General features: G+C 29.1%; 1 protein-coding gene across 1 annotated transcript; it reads left to right on the forward strand.

The window, feature by feature from the left end:
• Window positions 1-311: 311 nt before the first annotated feature.
• On the forward strand, window positions 312-20,233 carry LOC111638776 (IST1 homolog). Its single transcript, XM_023384531.1, has 4 exons — window positions 312-643; window positions 6,428-6,660; window positions 10,602-10,807; window positions 19,112-20,233. Exons 1-4 carry the CDS (start codon window positions 375-377, stop codon window positions 19,481-19,483), a joined length of 1,080 nt encoding a protein of 359 aa, XP_023240299.1. The 5' UTR covers window positions 312-374; the 3' UTR covers window positions 19,484-20,233.
• Window positions 20,234-21,721: the final 1,488 nt, after the last annotated feature.

Consider the following 21,721-nt stretch of genomic DNA (forward strand, 5'->3'; position numbering starts at 1 on the left):
GAAGTAATTATGCAATGCACTATATTGAATGATTTGAAAATTTTTTCTTATTTCTTTCAGATGCTACTAAAATACAAACGTGCGCCATGATACTTGTATTAAAATAATATTAATATTAATTACATTCATTATATAGCTTATTTATTATTAATGATAACTTATAAAAATATCACAAATATTTACAAATTTATTAATAATTACCGATATTCAGAAAATATTTTCTAGAAAGTAAAATTACCGAAGCAGGGAAATTGGCTATTTACGAATGGAATTACTTTGCTCATCTGGCAATTGGATTGACAAATTTGTATATTGCGTCATTGGTTGTCATAAGGTGACGTCATAATCAGGTGCGGTGTAGAAGAGGAACGAAGATGTTTACAACAGGACCTAATTATGGTAAACTGAAAACGAATTTGCGGTTAACGATAAACCGTTTGAAATTATTAGAGAAAAAGAAAACGGAATTGACACAAAAGGCACGGAGAGAGATTGCGGATTATATAGCAAATGGGAAATTGGAAAGAGCGAAAATACGCGTCGAGCACATCATTAGAGAGGATTATTTAGTAGAAGCTATGGAAATCGTCGAGATGTATTGCGATCTCATTTTGGCCAGATTTGGACTTATTCAACAGATGAAGTAAGTCGACAAATATTTCAAAATGATGTAATGAACGTTTATCTTGGGATTTTTTAGCAGATAAACACTTTAATCGAGAAAATTCATCTTTTATTAATTAAACTACAAATAATTCAGTTCTGGAAATGTCTATCAAATATACTTCTTTAAAAAAAACAATAATTTAGATTTGTCATGTACTAATTTAAATAATTACACCTTGCACTAATTTGACTATTTTACTGCATAAACAAGCAGAAAAGTAATTAGTCCATTCATTTATGTTATAAAACCATTTGATTCTTCTTCCTTGTAGTCTCTAGGACTCCATAATGATGTCTGTTTCGTGGGGTGGGGGAAAACTCAGAATGTGACAAGGGAAAGGGGAATGATCCTTGTGCAGTCACGTTTCACATTTACCATTAATCAGTGTCGTACACACTTTTTTAAAACATGTTTTAGTTTTTGCACTTATTTATATAGGAACATTGTACAATATACATTTACTTTTGCTGTTTTTAGTAAAGCTGCTTTATTTAAGCAGCTACAGAGTACTTTAAGTAATTTCCATTGTTGTAGGAAACATTTCTACACCTCGGCTACTCGGCATTGTTGTTTGGCTCTTCATATATGTTGTTTTGTATGAATAAACATGTTTAGTTGGAAATGACACGGAATTGTTGCCAAGACTGTAAAATATCGGAGGCAGCCGATGAAAGTTCGATGTTGTATAAAAATGCAATATAGAACTTTCATTGGCCTTATTGGACATATTGTTATCATATGTGTGCATTTGCCATTACTAATAAAATCTGAAAACATTTATGTCAGAGAAGATGATTATGTGGAAATCTGTTTCTAATTTTTCCAATTCAATTCTTCTGTCTTCAGTGCTTGTGAACCTTGCTGCACTTGTGCTGCAGCAGCTAACTTAAAATGGAAATAGCTTAACTGTCTTTTAACAAAGAGGCTTTACTAGGAAACGAATCCATAAGCTGTTAAGAATCATAGTAAAGTGGATTGTGCAATTTCTGTGATTGTAATTAAGTGTGGAATTTACATCACATTCTCACTATTTGTATGCTACAAAGGACTTGTCAGTTCATATTTTTACAAGTCAAAGAAATGTTACAATAAGTAACATTATGAAATTGTATTGTTGCTATGAAGTCATAGGTTGTCTTTGTTTCTAGGGTCTGTTGAGTTAAACAAGGTATTTTTTGTTGTTGTCGAAACCGTGTTGTATTTATGTATTGTATACTGGCACAATGAAGTGACTTTTCTTCAACACTAGGCAAGTTTCAATCTTTATTCAGTTAGTTACTAACTGAATAAAGATTGAAACTTGCCTAATGTTGAAGAAAAGTCACTTCATTGTGCCAGTATACAATACAAAAAGGTATTTTTTAAAATATACACAGAACTTCAATATTTATCATCATAGAACTGAGACTGTTAAACTTGCTAAAAATGTTTATTGAATTTTTTGAAAAATTTAAAGTTTGTTTTCAGAATCTTACCAAAAAAAAGGAATATAAGGAATGAGATTTTTCTAAATCTATAGACTACTTACAGATTTAGAAAAATCATCATTCCTTATATTTCCTACAGTGCATCTCATGGACTGGAGGAAAATAACTTTTGACTTTGTTTGGAATGCTTTAGTTGGGAATGTAATAAAGATGTTGAGTGGATGAATTAGCCAGAAATAATGCTGTTTTCAACCTAGTTAATGGGCCATCTTCAGGTGTGGACAGTTGAAAGTAGAATACCTCATTTTTTTCAGGTAGAACACCTGAAGAAGGCCTGTTAACCAAATTGAAAACATTAGTGTTATTTAAACTTCACTCACTATTAAAGGTGCATTGATTAATATAGTCTCTTACCTTTCATTTTTCCTCCCAGAAGATTCTGTAATGAATTGCATCTTAGTATTAAACAATTTGCTTTTTATTTGCTGGCAGACACAACATAAATTTTGCTGTCAAGATGGTTAAGGTACCATCCTACTGCTCTAGGTGAGTGCTTGTTCAGATTTGGTCCTTAACCTCAGGTATTTTTTTATATACTGTCCATTGTGGATATGTCACAATCCATCCTCATCATCCAATCTTCTCCCATTGTGAACCTAGATGAACCTACCATGGTTATGGAAAAAAAGCCCTCTTAGTGCCCATAGGGCAGAGAGTTAAAAATGAAAAAAAAAAATTGATTTTTCTAACTAGTTAAATTTGACAAGTTTTTCTCTCTCTCCACACATTTTAATAAAAAAATTATATTTTGTTTATTTTTGAAGTTCAGAATATCATTAGTTCTCTTATCTTCCATCTCAAATCAATAAAAGAAGAAAAAATTCTGAGTAAATATAATTTAGTATAAAAACTAAAAATGAAAAAGTTAATAGATATAGATAAACTATTTTATTTCAATATTGTGTGACATATTTAAAATTAACTTAGAGATAACTCAGCAACAAATTATGGTGTTTTAAATTGAAACTCAATTCAGCTTCTTTAAAACCTTTAATAAAAACACTTAACACCTTATATGCTGAGATATATTTATTGAAACACAAACGTTTTCAGCCTAATTGAATAGGCCATCTTCAGGTGAACTGGCATTCGAACGTATTTCAAAATTGTATTAAATGGAACGTTCGATCATTATAAATTCAAAATTAAAATGAAAAATAAATTAACAAAAAAAAATAAGTATACTAAATAGATTGACGCCATATTAATATAAATAATAAATAAGGCGATATAAAAAATAAACAAAAATAAAAATAAAAACAAAATAAATAAACCTAAAGGATTAAATGCACGAAAGAACTAAATTAATAAAAATATATACATAAAAAACGTCATATTATATTATAAAGGGCAGATAGGAACTAAGAATTTGTGTGTTTTAACTTTTCTTTTACAAGGAACTTCCATGCCGATGGTAAACCATCAGCATCTGTTGCATTGATACAGCCGTCTCTTAATTTACTCTTATAAATTTCAATTTTTTCATGTTGCAACACCAAAGATGGGGACCTCAACATCTTGAGAATAGATGCTTTATTCCATTTAACTACTGAAGCCTCCACTTGTGCCATATCTGACAAAACAGTGGTAAAATATCCTTTGCTAATGTCATATCTGTGTTCTTTAAGCCTAATAGCCAAATTTTGTCTTGTGACTCCAATATAGTCTTTCCTAGTTCCTAGCTGTTGGTTTTCAAAGGAAATTTTATACACGCCCGCTGTTTCTTCTTTCTTAAGCTTGTCTTTGTCGTTTCTAAGAATACTGTATAAATTAGGACCTCTTTTGTAAACAATTTTGGAGTGTTTTTATCTGAAACTTGCTTCATGATGTCCTTGAAGTTTGTATTATATGTAAATTTTGTGATCTTTAATTGATCTGTTCCTGTTCTTAGCCTCATGCCTCTTTCATAACTTTTTACTAGCCCTTCAATTGTACTTCTGTGGAAACCCAAATTTGTAGCTACTTCCTTAATTCTGTTAATCTCTTTACTCCTATCCAATATATTGGAGCAATAAGTAAATGCTCTCCTAATGAGTGCCCGAAATGCTGACATTTTGTATTCATGCGGGTCATTCGAATTAGCTGGTATGTAAAGAGGATTGTGCGTAGTTTTTATGTAAATGTTCGTTGTTATGCAATCTCCTTTTAGCTGTATGTCTATATCTAGAAAATGTATTCTTTCATGGCTCTTCTGCTCTAGTTTCAGTTTCAAACCATCATTGTTGGTGTTGTTAATAACCTGTATAAACTGTGTATTCTTTTGCCTTTTCTCCATATAATGCACACATCGTCCACATATCTTTTGTAAAATACAATATCTTTTTTGAAGCTATTAACAACTTGTTTTTCTAAGTTGCGTAAAACCAGTTCGCATAACAACCCTGACATTGGGCTTCCCATCGGTATGCCTTTTTTCTGTCTGTATACTTGCTTATCATAGCTGAAGAAGGACTCATAACGTATCAACTTGGCTAATTCTTTCAAATCATTCTCAAATGCACCAACTTCTGGTTTTATGCGAAGCATAAATTCGATTAAAGCTTCGTAACATGATTCTATCCGTACCGACGGATACAGGCTTTCAAAATCCATAACGGACCCAACTTCTTCATCCATTAAACTTAACTCTTGCAACTCCTTAACGACATTGGTCGGGTTACGTGCAACAAGATCACTGTTACATAATTGATCCGAAATGAATCTATGTAAACGTTTTTCCAAAATGTATGTGGGCCCTCTGCATTTCTCCACTACCGGTCTGACCTCTTTGCCTTCCTTATGTATTTTTGCAAAGGCAAATATTCTTGGAATTGCTGGGTTCGGGTTATGCGACCGTTTAAGGAAAGTTAATGCAAAACTTAATGGAGCTCGTTCAAGTTTTTTTACTCTTCTGTCCACGCCTGTGACAATGCTTTCATTAACTCGTTCACATTCTGTTCTTCTAACGTATTCTTCCAATGCTTTGTTATATCTTTTTCTTTCCATTATAACCATATGCTTACTCTTGTCCGCTCGTGTTAGGACCAACTCATTGTCATTCAACCACTGTTTTTCACGTTTTAGCTGTTTTATTTCCTTATTCTTCATTCTGCAGGTGTGATCTCTAAGAACAGTCTTCCATCGGAAAAAATCCTTTTCTAACTCGTTAAATTCTATCAATCCTCTCTCCATTTCTGCTAATGAAGTTTGCCATAAGTTTTCGTCTTCCGGAACAAAGTTAGGACCTTTTTGTAGAATTTCCTTGATTTCATTTGGGATGTGGACTTGGTCCCATATAACAAAAGGCGATGGGTTTATGTTTGTTTTTTTCTTTTTTGTTACTTGCTTACTCAAGATCCACTTCATTTTCTTGATATATCTTTTCCTTAAACTTTTTTGTACCTTTTCTGTCAACCTGCCCACTTTCGCATTAAATTCACTGAGACTTTTTGGATGGTTACTATATATTTCATTTTCTAATGCAATGAGATCTTGTAACATTCCATACCTTTTATTTTTTGCGATTCTGATGGATTTACGTAGGCAGTCTTTTCTAATTTTTTCTTTCAATGATGTACATTCCTTTGGAATACATATTCTATAAATGGACATTGGGAAAACTTTGTTAAGCCGACATTGCTTAAGAAATTCTAGCTTACTATCTGCCTTTATTAACTTCAATGCTAATTTCCTATATTCCTTATATATTTCCTGGCTGGTGTCGCCATATTGCCAATAAATTGGAGTCACAAGACGAAATTTGGCTATTAGGCTTAAAGAACACAGATATGACATTAGCAAAGGACATTGTACCACGGTTTTGTCAAATATGCACAAGCGGAGGCTTCAGTAGTTAAATGGAATGAAGCATCTATTGTCAAGATGTTGAGGTCCCCATCTTTGGCGTTGCAACATGAAAAATTGAAATTTATAAGAGTAAATTAAGAGACGGCTGTATCAATGTAATTATGAATATGTTACCTGTAACTTTACATTACTGTAAAAATTAAATCTATTAATGTTGCATTAATAAATTTAAGTTATTAAATTAAGCCATTATTTTAACTTTAAGCTGTTTTATAATTGTGGTTAATAATTTAGAATGGAAAATTTACTTTGGCTTTTGTGAAAAATAATATTAAATCTTGTATTTTATCAAGAATTTACTTGTAAGAATAACTTTATAATTAAATTCGAGTAAATAAAACATTGTCATTTAATCTATTAAATGTTTTTGAATGTTTAACATTGACTTTTGTAACAAATTAATTTAAAACTTATTTTTTACATTTAGAACTTTAGATGAAGGATTAGCTGAAGCAATTTCAAGTATTATATGGGCAACTCCAAGACTTCAAGCAGATGTAGCAGAATTAAAAATGATTGCAGATCAGTTAACATCCAAATATGGAAAACCTTATGCTCAAGCTGCTCGAGAAAATGCTTTGAAAACTGTCAATGATAAACTTATCCATAAACTTAGTGTTCAAGCTCCATCAAAAATATTAGTCGAGAAATATTTGATTGGTAAATTAAAATTTGAAAATGAAATATAATTGGAAATAATTTTGATATAGTTATTAGTAGATAACATTTTAAAATGTTTACATTAAATGAAAATTTATTTAGTTAGAAACAAACAATGAAATTTATAATATTTTTTATTATTATAATAAATAGTATAACATTAAATGTCAGTGTTTATTGTAATATATTCACTTATTTATTATATCAACTTTTTATTTATTACCATGGTTATGGAAAANTTCGTAATATAAAGCAACTAATATTTATATAATATATATATATATATATATATAGTGTTGTATATATAGTGAAGTTAAGGATTTTCAAAGAATTCTTGAAAAGTAGTGTGCTTGTTGTAAAGTAGTCATATAAAGTAGTCAACAAATGCAAAAATAACCTGTTCAAAACTGTTTGTTTCCCTAAGACAGCTTCCCCACTCTAGCATCCATATCATTGTACATTATCTGAATAACTTTATATATTTCCTGAGTACATCCTTGTTTCCATACTGTACCAGATTAAATGATTAGGTACTGTTTTAAGCCATCTGTATTAATGAAAGTCATATGTAGTTTTTACCCATTATCTGTGTTAAACTAAAAATTACATCTGTGGTTGGGTTTTTTCTTCTAAAAACTAAACTTATTCCTCTATAGCTACTTTTTCCCTAAAGGCTGGTCTATACACAGTGTCTTATTGAACATTTTGTCTTTTCAGTCAAAACGCATTAGTTAAAATGGGTTAGCAACCTGTTTTGTTACTAAGGGCACAATAAAAATTTTTAAAAACCATTGAGGGTGCATAGTTTAATTTTTGAAAAAAAAATTTACAATGATATAGTAAATAAACAAAATAATTGTTTTGAAATATGTACAGTCTGGTCTAATGAAGCACGCACCTGCGTATAATCGATAAACGCAGTCGTAACTTATCGCTTGCATTTTCAGGACACGCCACCTGTTATCATAGAGTTTTGAGATGGACCCTTCCGATCCGTGATGAAATAGGGATGAGGCAGTTGCTCAAGAGGGGCATTTAAGCGGTGTCACCTGACTGTTTTAATCGACAAAACTAATCGATGATAACTTTTTTATCCCCGCTTATATAGCGTGAGATTTTTAAGTGGAAAGTTACGGTAATCATTTATAAAAATTTACGATTATATCTTTTATTTCAATCAGTTTTTCCCTTTCAACGTCTTTTTATATTTATTTTATTGTAATTTGATTCGAAAAAGGAAATAAATAAACATATCAGCTTTCACTTAGCTCAAGTTTCAGGGACCAACGGCGGTTTCGTTTGTAATTGGAGAAGAAAGTGTTTTCTTTCACGGTTAGTGTAGAATTTATTATTTTAGCCGTCATCCATCCCATTGCCATTATAAACAAGCTGTTAATCGTAAATAAAAGATCCGGCTTCCGTTCCGATGTCATTGGTGCTATCTATCCCTTTAAATGTTTTCTCTTCTTCTGTATGTTCAACTATTAATTTTCCAATACTTTTTAATATTGCACGAGACATCTTCATAATTTCAGCTAATAAATCCAATATTGCTCTCTGAACGATGTTTATGTCCATTTTGTCGTCTGCTTTTTGTTTGTCTTTTTTCCCGTTAAGTGTCGCCTCTCGTTTCCCTGTAAAACAACTAAGTCTTGCAAGAAAGTCGAAGTTCTCTAATAAATTTATAAATTTCTAATAATCATATTAATTAATTTTTAACTTCGACTTTCTTGCAAGACTTAGTTGTTTTACAGGGAAACGAGAGGCGACACTTAACGGGAAAAAAGACAAACAAAAAGCAGACGACAAAATGGACATAAACATCGTTCAGAGAGCAATATTGGATTTATTAGCTGAAATTATGAAGATGTCTCGTGCAATATTAAAAAGTATTGGAAAATTAATAGTTGAACATACAGAAGAAGAGAAAACATTTAAAGGGATAGATAGCACCAATGACATCGGAACGGAAGCCGGATCTTTTATTTACGATTAACAGCTTGTTTATAATGGCAATGGGATGGATGACGGCTAAAATAATAAATTCTACACTAACCGTGAAAGAAAACACTTTCTTCTCCAATTACAAACGAAACCGCCGTTGGTCCCTGAAAGTTGAGCTAAGTGAAAGCTGATATGTTTATTTATTTCCTTTTTCGAATCAAATTACAATAAAATAAATATAAAAAGACGTTGAAAGGGAAAAACTGATTGAAATAAAAGATATAATCGTAAATTTTTATAAATGATTACCGTAACTTTCCACTTAAAAATCTCACGCTATATAAGCGGGGATAAAAAAGTTATCATCGATTAGTTTTGTCGATTAAAACAGTCAGGTGACACCGCTTAAATGCCCCTCTTGAGCAACTGCCTCATCCCTATTTCATCACGGATCGGAAGGGTCCATCTCAAAACTCTATGATAACAGGTGGCGTGTCCTGAAAATGCAAGCGATAAGTTACGACTGCGTTTATCGATTATACGCAGGTGCGTACTTCATTAGACCAGACTGTATATTTATACAAAATAAAGATTATACATGCATGTAATAACTCAAAAATGAAAATTAAAAGAATGTACATAAAATAACACAAAATTAAATAAAATTAAATTACAAGTATACAGTATATATTTATGCTTGCATGACCATGGTTCTAGAGGACACTTCTGAAATGCATCATGTGTGCCACATTGCCAACCCCTGAGCTAAAACATTGTGTAGCATGCAAAATGAAGGATTTCCCTGACCTGAAAAAAAGACAGATGAGAAAAGCATCATTTTCTGACAAAATCGCAAATAAGTCGTTTTGTGTAGATGCTCATTACACTCTGTGTTGGCATAAAATGGCAGTATATTCTCAGTGCAATTTTTGACCCAGCATTACCAGTAATATGATTTAAATTATGGTGTGTTTTTGCTAAAATGATTAGATGTTATATAAAATTATGTCAAAATTTTTTCTCTTAAGAAAGAGAATAAAAATTATTGTTACATGTTGTAAATAAATGTTTTATTGAAAAATAGATATATAATAATAATAATTTAAAATATATATAATGATATAATATCTGTCTCTTTTAAATAGTCATTCGGTACCACTGTTTGTGTATAGAGAGAATCTTTTTTTGCTGTTTTTACAGGTGCCTTGTGAAAACAGCAAAATTGGCTAAAAGTAGTGCTTCCTCCATACTGAAGCTTCACAAATGAAAAAAAAAAATTTCAGAAAAAATGTAATTGTGTCAATGTGAAGAGTTTGTTTTGACTGACTGTTTTGATTGAACAGGCAAAATGTGTGATAAAACATTGCATTTAGACCAACTTAGTCTTTATTTAGGATTTTGTTTTTATGTTCGGTGTTGTGATATGAGCTTAATTAATATTTATTGAAACAATATTATTAAGACGACAAAAGATATTTTTGTTCAGACAGTAAGCTACTTGTTATATTTTATATAACAAGTAGCTTACTGTCTGAACAAAAATATCTTTTTGTTTTAGTTTAGCTTTTTAAAAGTGTCATAAGTAAAACTAATAAATTAAATATATTAAATAGGACAGTAATATATTAAAAAATGAAGACTAACAAATAAGTTGAAAGCTTTTTGAAGTCTTTGACATGTCATTCTAAAATGTCAGAACACAATCAACACTAATGGAAACAACCTTTCTTTATAGGCTCTTCTGCCTATACATTTAAATTGTTTAAAAGTCCTCTAGCATCAGATATTTGTAAAACATTTTCTCTGTACAAACTGTTGGAATGGATGTGTTGAAGACTTCAAAATGTTTTCATTTTTGTAATTTTTATAATAAATTAACATTTTATAAATAAAACAATTATCCTGTTATTGTCTAACTGAATTTATAAATTATGAATTTTATATGGAACTAAGATTATGAAAGTTAAGTTTTAAGTATGTATTCTTTACATTTCCAGAAATTGCTAAAAGTCATAATGTACAGTATGAACCTGATCCAGATGTTATGAAAGAAGATGAGCTTATGAATGCTGAAGTTGAACCAGCTGATACACTTATAGATTTTGAAGATAAAACAAATCAAGTTCCACCTTTACCAGGATTTATAGGTGCTGGTGGTTTTATCAGACCTCCAATGCCAACTCAACCTTTTAATTATCCTTCTGTAAGTGTTTTCAAAATCATTTTAATAATAATAATTTATGTAATTAATTATTTAGTGGAATCATTCTGGATTCTTCTGCCATTCACAAAAGCATGTATTGCACAGAGTTTTCTATTATTCAATGCATGTGTGCACATACACATGTATGTAAATATTGCAATGTAATTTAGCCAAATATTTTCTTATAATTTTGGATTAAAAAAAAACAATAAGACATTATTTATCACTTGAAAGCTGTAGATCTTAGAGTCTAATTACAAAAAATAGGCCAAACATGATCGTTACAATATTGTAATTTGTAACTTTTAAATTTATATTTCAGACTTTTTATTTTAATTAGGAAGTTATTCCCTTCTAATAACTGCAAAAAATATAATTAAATCTATCAAAAATAATATCAGAATGAAATTATAAAAAAATACAACTCATTATTTCAATATATTTAAATGTCTGAATACTTGTTTTACTGATTAATAAATGTAATAAATGCTGTTGTCAAGAATCATGTCATGGTTATCATCAATACATGGTATTAACATAAAATTACTGTCAATTTGTTTATTAGCAGTGCTGTTTAACCACTAAAATTTAATAACATCAATCCTCCCTAATACACAAACCACCTAACACAAACTAAATAAAACATTATTTAATATGAATACATAAAATTTTTTAAATTTTTGTACATATTTTTTTATGATTTTATTTTTGAAGGTTTTTCTGTTTTCTTGAAAAAGTGTTTTTGAAAACATGCAAAGGCAATGGCAATTGATGGATTTTATATAGCTGATATAAATTATTACAAAATAAGATGCAAATAGTGGATCATTAAAAAAAAGCTCCTTATCAGATGAATCTAAAGTTATGATATATGTTGTTTTAATCATGTTGAGTTTTGATTTTGTGGACTTAAAAGAAAATATTTGCAAATTAAATTTTATTTTGTAGTAGGCTTTTCAAATACAGAACTTCAGGACCACTAAGACAAAATCTGATGTTTATTTGTCTGCTAGTATATACATACCCAAACAGAGCAAAGATAACAGGAATAAATGAAGACCATACAGGTTTTTGTTTAAGTGGTCTTACCATGCCAGGACACTTTGTCTTCTAACAATTTGTTTTTACAAACTTAGAATCCTCATCAATATATAATCATAATAATTTAACAATATGGAAATAATTAAAAATTCAAAAAGTTCTGAGAAATATTTAGTTATAATTGGGTTAATTAGTGATTTAATGATTAGAGAATTTGGACTTAAAGTTTGTAGGCATATCACCATTCATTGGTAATATTAATTATTAATAAATTTGTATTAATTAAATTTTGATGCATTGAAAATTAAAATTGCAGATGATATTTTAAAATAATATGGACTAGGTTTTTTCCTGGACTCTGGATAGAATAACTGATAAAATTCTTGAATATTAACTGAGTATGATCCTGCCTTAGGTAAATTTTTTGGTATCTTGAAATTCAGTTAAGTTTAAATTAAATTTTAAACATCCAACCATCATATTTTACTCCTAATATTATTAGAACAAACATATCATGCTCAATTGTGTAATCTGCACATTATTTCAAAAAAATTATAACCAAAAGTCAGTGCACAGTTTATTTGAAACAAATTTTGTGACACAACACACACAGGCCAGGGTGCTTCAAGTTACTAAGTATTTTGCTTACTTTGCTCATGATAAATTTTGCTTGTCAACAGCAATTTTGATTAATATAATGACTATCTTATAGTCAATAGTCACAAGCAATATTATTAAATGTTTTTGTGTGATTTATTTCATGAAATTGAGGATAAATAAAGTATGGTAAATATGTAACTGAGACTGACAGTAAATAATTTTTATACTTATATTACCTCTTAGTTTGTTAGTCAATTAGCAGTTTTTACCTATGATTTAATTAAACACTATTAGGAGTTTTACTTTCATGTAATTAGTAAGTTATAAAATACATTACAAAAGATTGCATCTAATTTATCTTTACCAGATAAATTAAAAAGTCAATATGGTAAAGATAAAAAAGAAAAAAAGTTTACAAGTCAATATGGTAAAGATAAAAAGAAAAAAATTATTTGTTTACCAGATAAACAAATAATTTTTTTTCTTTTTTATCTTTACCATATTGACTTGTAAACTGAGTACTGCCATATTTAATGCTACAAAAGAAAAATAACAAGAGTGAAGGATACTATTGTGTTTATAACTATAAATGAGTAAAATTTGTTAAATACAGTTTGCCTGAATAATCAGGAGTAGTCACCAGTAATGGAAGCACAGGAACATGGATAATCTGGAAGTCTGTTTTATTGAAAGATAATCAATTTTTCTTTTAATTTTTAAAATTTCATATTAAATTTAACATAATCTATGTATATAAATAAAGATGTTAGTTTGTTTGTTCACTATACACTCCTAGGCCATTCAACCAATTGCTACAAAACTTGACAGTTGGATTCACATACTTCTAACTTAGATAATGTCATACTCATCATGCCACCTCAAAATATTTATGGGATTTCTATAAATCAATTAATTTTTGTCTAAATTCATTTGTCAGCTTTACACACAGCATTATGTATTGGCAAAAAATTTAAGAAAATAATAAATTAAGTATCATTCTTACAAAAAAGATATAATTTTAAAAATATATATATTATATTCACTTAATTACTGCAACAATGATTTAGCATGAAATAGATGTACTATATCATTATTGCAACAAGGTAGCATATAGCACTTGCCTGCATGGAATCAAAAGTGTTATCCTGTGAAAAGTCTAATATTTAATTTTCCACATCTGACTTGGGTATTTTCATTTCTGAATGGTACTTTCTTAATTCTAAGTGGCTTCTTGTAGCCAAGTGGGTAAAACCACTGAACATTGGTAGTTAGTTAGTCATGTGTTCAGGCATTGCCAACAGGCTGGCCACATGGAGTTTTCCATGTTTCTTCATGTTAGTAACACCTAAATAGGGTTCAGCTTCCCATAAAAGTCTTCGTGGGATGCATCCCCTTGGCAGATCACTCACATGTTATGTTGCAATAACCAAATAAATCAAACTAATGCTAACAGTCAATTATTTATTATGACATCATCACAATACTGGGCTGCAATTTTTTATCACAATGTTCTCAATTCTTTTAGTGGTATCTTGCCCCTGTAAATCATACTTTTTCTGTTAGCAATAGAGTTGTGCCTGTTATCTATAGTATCTAATTCCATTCAGGGGAAATTTTGAATTGAAGTAACTTCTGGTTTGGACTGGAAGTTTTTAAATAGTTACTCTAGGCTTCCTGCTCATAAGCTTTCCATATCTGTCTCGACTTTCATCTAATTCCTTTCTGGAGATTAAGGAAGGACAGACAGCAGGCGAACAGGTCTACAGTTTTTTCAAAATGCAGCCCAATAATTTTTTTATGAATGCAATATTTGTGAGAACATAGTTTTTACAATCTGTTGCAGAAATATAAACACTTTATTATCACATAAAAGCAATTATTCTTGCATTTTTACAAGGATAAGTCATGTGAAGTCTTTTGGACGTTAAGGTTAGCAACATCGATCACATTCAGGGCCATCACAACCTATCCAACATGGATCATTTTTCAAATTTTGATGTAGACCAGTATTAATTAGTAGTCATTGGCCTCCTCCTGAAAGAGAGGATGTTCAAATTTGTTAAATTACTTCAACCCTTTTCTACAACAGTCCATTCATTCTATTGGATCAGTGGTATCGTGGCATTTGAATCTGAAAATTACATAATACACAGTTACAACCTGTACAAAATGTTTTAAGTTGTTTTCGAGGGTGCTGAGTTTAAATATTTGGTCTGTTTTTTGCAAAATTTGATTTGTTGGCAGATTACTTTTTGATATTTGGCTGAGAATGGTACAGTTTTTAGGGTTAGCATTAGGAAAAAAATACGATATCAATTAAAAACATGCAATTTTAAATTTTTTAAAATATCTACTTGACCAATTAAATTGTGTCATTTCATTCCATCTGATAAATGTGACAATAGTAGGCTTTCTGTATACTGTTTATACAGTATATATACATATATATCAATATACATACATTTTTTGGGAATCATCATTTCCCCTAATAGAGATCAGTCTTCCCCGCTCTGCTTTCGCATAATGGGGCTAGTATATGATTTTTATAACTACAAAGGTTATCTTACATCAGAGATGGGCAACCTTTTTCTATGTAAGGGCAGCATTTTAAAACTTTTGAACTGACACGGGCTGCATACAGAGAAAAAAATGCAGTTAAATCACAATTATTTATTCATATATAATTATAAATTAGCATATGTATACTTAATTTAGCTTCTGGAACTAATGTAAACATAATATATTGGAAGTATTTGGTTAAATATTAGTCACTGCTAGTTTTAAATTAATTTCGATGTATGTGTTAGCCAGTTTCTTATTTTAATTTTTACTAAATTCATTGCGGAAAAACTATTCACATACATAAGTTGTAAAAATAACGTTTGAATTTTTGCTGCATACTTCCTTAAGCTGGGAAATTGATATATTTGTTCATATTTTATGTGATGTGTGCCGCAAAAAATATTAAAGCAGGACGCTGGTTGCCCATTCCTGTCTTACATAATGGTTTATCACACTGAATGACCAGTCTAACACATTTTAAAAATTCTGTATTCCTCTAATGTATGCAATTGAAACAATTTTTAAAATTCGTTAGATTTGTCACTTGGTATGATAAATATGTAAGATAACCTTTGTAGTTATATAAATCATATACTATAATATAATATTTATAGAAGGATTAGAAGTACAAAATAATGTTGTTGTTATTTTTGCCTAGGCAATGTTGGGCTCATCTGCTAATAGTTTATATATTATGAATAAAAATGTTTTGAAAAAGTTAATTAAGCTTTAGATGTGATCAGATTTGAATAAAATTTTTGGTGTAAACAGAAAATTCAGAAAAATTTATTGAAATAGCATTTATTGAAATTTATTGAAGCCTTTTTTCTTATATTATTAACTGAGAATGACAGGTTCCAACTAGATATTATAAAACATTGTTAATTTTGCAATATTAATGATTTATTGATAAGGAAATTATTCAAAATATTTTCTTTCAACAATTTTACAACTTATTTAATTAAAAAAATTTACAAATATAGTATACATATAAGTAAAGCTGTATTATTCAAGAATTAACTATACTTGTTAGGCCATTTAATTTATGCCTTGATGTTCTGGAAGTAGTTCTGATGCTTAACATACCATTTTAAATAGCAAGAGTTAACAACAAAGATTATTATTATTTTTTTAATACTAATATCAATATTTGTATTTCTGACATAAATTTTTATCAAGACATAAGCAAACACAAATAATTCACAAACTGGATAAATCCACACATGGATAATCAACAGTATACTATATGTAACAAATTAAATTTGTCAATTTTTTCTTCTTTTTTTAAATCAGTATCTTAAAAATCTAGCAACAAGTTGCTTAACTTTCCTGGCAACATTTAAAACTGTGTGTGTGGTGTCATCTGTTATGATAATTTATTATTAAAAACTTCTTATATTTTTTATTATTATGAAATAGCAAAAAGCTTAAGGGTAGGAATAGGTTTTATAAAAAAAAATTGTAAATGCTAATAATGAGGAAAATTGTCATTAAGTCCAACCCTACTCGAGATATGATAACTCCTTTTATCTCCCTACCCCATTGACCTTTAACCACCAAAACTTAACAGTATTAATCTCCTAATACACAAATCTCCCTGCAAAATTTCAGAAATTTTTAACAAAAAGTACAGGAGTTATTAAGCTTCAAAATTGTGCCCTACACATTTGTCACAAAAAACACATGTTAACATCCATACTTATATTAAAAAAGAAATCCAAAACTTTTTTGCATTTCTTGATGTTTCAAGGTCTCTTGAGTTCAAAAATATAAAAATCTTGAGGGGTCATTTTTTTGAGCAATCAACATACTTTTCCTCTGTTACAACAGAGCTGGAAAAGTAAAATTAGAATGCTTGGATTATTTGAGTAAATATAGTACATATTATATAAGCTAATAATAGCTAAAATGAATACTTTTTTTGTTTATTTTTTTTTCAAGACAATGTTTTGAACTGACCATGTAATACTATTCTAATATGAAAATTGGAGCTGGATGAAGAGAGAATCTTTTTATTGATTCACTAAAATATAAATTTTGATTAAAATGCACAATGTCTTTATTATTGGATGGCAATAAAATTAAGAAAAACACATTCATAATAGTTATCATAAATCATGATAAACATTATTCCTAATATATTTGTAGAAAGAGCTTTTTTTTTTTAAATCATTATTTATCAGAAAATAAATATTTTTTTACACGGTATAAAATAAATAGATAATTACTTTTTTATTAACAAAATTATATTTAATGATAAATCATTTTTTCACTTCATCATTGCTTTGAAAACATTGTTTACCAAGATGTTTCTTTAGGGATCAAAACAGGTGTAAGTCATTTGATGTCAGATCAGGACTATAGAGTAGGTCTGAGTGGGTCCATGCTAATTTTTAATAGTGACAAGGATATGTAGTATGAGATTTGTCACAAAAAACCATTGTTCCTTCTATTAGCTGTCTGGGTTGTTTCTTGTTTCTTTCATGCAGATCACATATAGCACTGAAGAGTGGTTGACATTGTCATCCTTCTTGTTAAACTTTATCAGGAGATTGCCTTAGCAGTTCCAAAAGACAGTCAACATGAATTTACTGAAAGAAGGTGTGACCTTGAACTTTTTAGTTACAGGAGCTTGTGCTTCCACATCATGGATGAACATTTTGACTCTAGTTGAAAATGGTGTGTCTCTGGGTTGTCACTAGTAACAAGTCATTGTAGCATTGTGTCTCCTCATATGTATAATGTGCCAAATTTTTCAGATAGGTAGATCTTACTTCATTTTTAGGGTAAGCTCTCTTGGAATTCATAATTATCTTGCACACATATGATAATGCAAATTACTGATTTTGGCACAATTTTATGAGCCATGGTTGACACACACAATCACAATGAAACAACCAATTTCTTCTATTAATACACATATCCTATTGTAAATCATCTATTCCACTATATTATTTCTTCCACTTTTGACTTGTTCTTGTCTGTCTAAATTAAAATGGGACATCCTGGCCTTTATTAATGACTGTGAAGTAACCTTTACAAAATTTCTCAATCCAGTTGTGGGACAAGCAACCATTTTCATAAATCAGAAGCATTTTAGTGTAAATATCCTTTGCTGTGAGTTTTTTTAACCTACAGAAAATGTACCACAGCTCATTCTTCTTATATATTCTGTCAATACACATGCCATATTTGTTTGCAAAATACATGAAAACTGCAAGAGCTAACATGACTGTTTTGCAATTATGTGAGTTTGCAAATATCTATTTGTTTTTTTACATTTCTTGAAGGACAAAAATACAGGACTCATTTGTGATTTACTTATTGAATCATCATCATACTGTTGTTGTTGATTATATAGCATTATAATTGTATATGAAGAAATTTATCTGAGAAAAATTTCATGTATTTTTGAAGAATAAATTTTGTTTAGCAGATTGAATTTGAAATCAAATTGTAAAAATGGCATGCTTTTATTCCTTTTTGTGGTTAGGCTAATATTTTATGTGACAGATCAAAGAACTTCATCTTAATAATGCTGTATTAACTTAAAATGTCAATTTATAAATTGAATTTTAAAGTAAATATATAAAGAAAAGATTTTATTATATAAAATGGATTTTTATTAAAATGTCTTTAATATATATCCAACATAAAATCAATCTATTCCAAAAGTGAATAAAGTGCAACAGATTGGATCTTATAAATTATCAGAGATGAGTTGATGACATTTTAGTGATATAGAGAGAAGAAATCAAAACCTTCATTAATAGTTTGTTGTAAAATAGTAAATTATCAGATTTTCATTAGAAAATAGATAAAGACAAAAATAGTTTTAAAAAGTTATATGTACAGTAGATATATTAAAAAGCATGTTATAGAAATGCTAAAAAAAACAGCAAAATACTTGCTTCTAAATGAAAAAAAGAAAATAAGTCCTCTATTGGCTGAAGTTTATGAAGTTATTTGTAAAATTTATAGATATAAATTTTAGAAATAACTTCAAATTTATAAATTATTTACAATTAATCAAACATTATGGGCTGCAGTTTTTCTCCTTGATAGTTTTCTAATGTATTAAAAACTAATTTTATATTTCAGGTAAGCGATAATTCAGACGACCGTCCACCTTTGCCTTCTGTACCTCCAAGCGGGCCTTACAGATCTGAAAAACCACCAATAGGTTTTAATGTTGGAGTAGAATTTAATGCACCACCACCAAGTAATGATGTAGAAAATGTACAGCCACTCGAACAACCATCAGAAACAACTACTGAAGAAAACAATCCAATAATTGATACAAAACCAACACCGTATCCTAGAACACAATTTCCTAGTGATTTATTACCAGAATTACCTTCTGTACCAACTACCAGTTTGGCTGATCATACAGTAGGAAGTGATGGAAAGTCAGATGAAGTAGATTTTGATGACTTAACTAAGAGGTTTGAAGAACTAAAGAAACGCAAGTAATTAAATGCATCACTATCTTGAAATGTCACAATAGAATTATGCAGTTTCTACAGCAAGAATCTAATCCAAATTATTAGAAATCAAATATTATAAACTGTTAATAGTTAGTTAGTTCTGTAACAGTTTAAATAGAATTTTTTAAAATGAAAATATAAATTTACTTATTATGATTTAAGAAAATGGCTTTTTAAGTTTAGATTTTATAAAATGAAATCTTGATTTAAGAATAAACATTTATATTTTTGTGATAACTATGTATTTGCAATGTTAAGATTAATGTTTGTGCATTTGTCAGTTTTATTAACAGAAATAAATTCATTTAAACTGTGAATTTAATTGGCTGTTTCCAATAGAGTTTTTGTTACAGCTTTATGCTTGCTTTATTGGAATGTAAAGTGTGAAATACTTAAAATTTGATTGCTTTTGAACCTTGCTGGTTCATCTTCCCAGTTCATAAAATATTTAAAACACTCAAAAGCACTTGGATTTTGAGATTTTTTCCATTCCAATAAAATAGAAGTCTCTTGAATTTTGAGTTTTGAAGTTTGAGAATTTCTAAAAAACTAAACACAAGTTTTTCAATGTTGTTGTTTTGTATTATATTATACCATTTATGTAAGATGCTATTTTTTTCATAAGTGCCTAATAATTTTACATTTTAAAATTGAAATTTTTAGATACAGAATTCCTATATTTGAAGTTAACACACTACAAATTACAAGAATTTAAAACTTTATAATTTGTATATTTTGATTTGTGAATACATTTGTTTTTTTTTTTTTTTTCATGTAAATTTTTATTCATATTTAATAAAAATTTAAGGCACCAGTGAATTCTTTTATTCTTTTTATTTCTAAGTTTTCTGCACTGTGGGCACTAAGATGGCTTTTTATCCATATCCATCATGGACATGGCCAGGGTCATGATGGAAACTACTGGGTGGTAAGGGATGGAACCTGACATATTTGGGACTGAGTTGCCCATGAAAAATTCCTGGAGAATTGTTTACCTGATTTGATCCTAGGTCCTCAGAGCAAGTTCTTTCATTCTATAAAATTAGAAATTAGTAGTTCTTTCTTAATTTACTTTTCCCTGAATAATTTTTTTGTTATGTGGTTCTAATATAGATTAACCATTTTATGTACAGTATGATGATGTTGCATTATGTACAGTACATAGACAAATGATAAAAAAAAAAATATTAAATCTGGTGAAAATAATAATAATCAAAATCAGGTTCTCCAAACTTAATTCTTGCATTATATAAAATATGTATGAGAAATTCACTCAAATTTGCTAGTAATATGTATAGAAATGTTCATATACAGTATATCTTTGTAACATGTTATTTTTATAGCTAAAGCCTCTTATTAACCTTATGTTAATTTTTTGAAGGTGTGATATGAGGGAACTCCTTTGTTAATTTCTGATGTATATAATATAAAAATAATTTTTTACTCATGATTGATATGTGTTGGATATATGTTAGATAATGTCCTGATGAAGCTTTAAGAGTATATTCAAATTGGATGATGAATTCAAATCTGTTAGTTTCTAATACAAAATGAAACCTTTTTTCTTTTTTTACTTTTTCACAAAATATAGTAATATTTGATACATAATATGATTTAAAAATTGTATATAACTTATTAATATTTTCAGGATCTTGAAATTTTAATGTTTTCAAATGAAAATAATCACCAACATTTTGGAATGTTTTTCTATTTGTCAACTGAATTTTGAAAAAAAATTCAACTGCTGGATTATTGCATATTATTGTAAAAACTTTGCTGCTATTTAAAATTTTCTGTTTGTTTTTTATTTTACTTTTTATGCTCTGTAGACATTTTAAGACAGCCTTTTTAATTTGTATGCATTGTGAGTTTAGTCAAGCCACAATGGAGGCAGCTGGATGGTTGGGAGTAGGGCCCAACATATCTGGGACAGACCACCACCAAAAATTCCTTAGGTTATAATTATAAAGTTTCAATTTTTTTTTTTTTTTTTACAACAGAATATAGACTTTCCTCCATCAACAAAAGCTGAAATAAATGAATGAGTTATGCCAAGTGTTGATTATTACGCTGCATTGCGGTTTTGAAAAACAAATATAAAGATACAACACTGTTTCGAAATATGTAATATAAAGTTTCAAGTTTACACAAATGTGTATAATTTTTTTAAATTTTAAGTATAATTGAGTTAAAGATTAATTAAATACAATTTTGGTATTAACAA

This window comes from Centruroides sculpturatus, unplaced genomic scaffold (genome assembly GCF_000671375.1).
Source record: "Centruroides sculpturatus isolate CEXI.00-Female unplaced genomic scaffold, Cexi_2.0 scaffold592, whole genome shotgun sequence".
NCBI classification, from domain to species: Eukaryota; Metazoa; Arthropoda; class Arachnida; order Scorpiones; family Buthidae; genus Centruroides; species Centruroides sculpturatus.

What these genes read in the sequence shown, in the direction of transcription:
- LOC111638776 (XM_023384531.1), top strand. Translation starts at nt 375, where the DNA reads ATGTTTACAACAGGACCTAATTATGGTAAACTGAAAACGAATTTGCGG. An exon ending in GGACTTATTCAACAGATGAA is followed by an intron (nt 644 to 6,427) that starts GTAAGTCGACAA and finishes TTTTACATTTAG; the next exon opens with AACTTTAGATGAAGGATTAG. An exon ending in AACCTTTTAATTATCCTTCT is followed by an intron (nt 10,808 to 19,111) that starts GTAAGTGTTTTC and finishes TTTATATTTCAG; the next exon opens with GTAAGCGATAATTCAGACGA.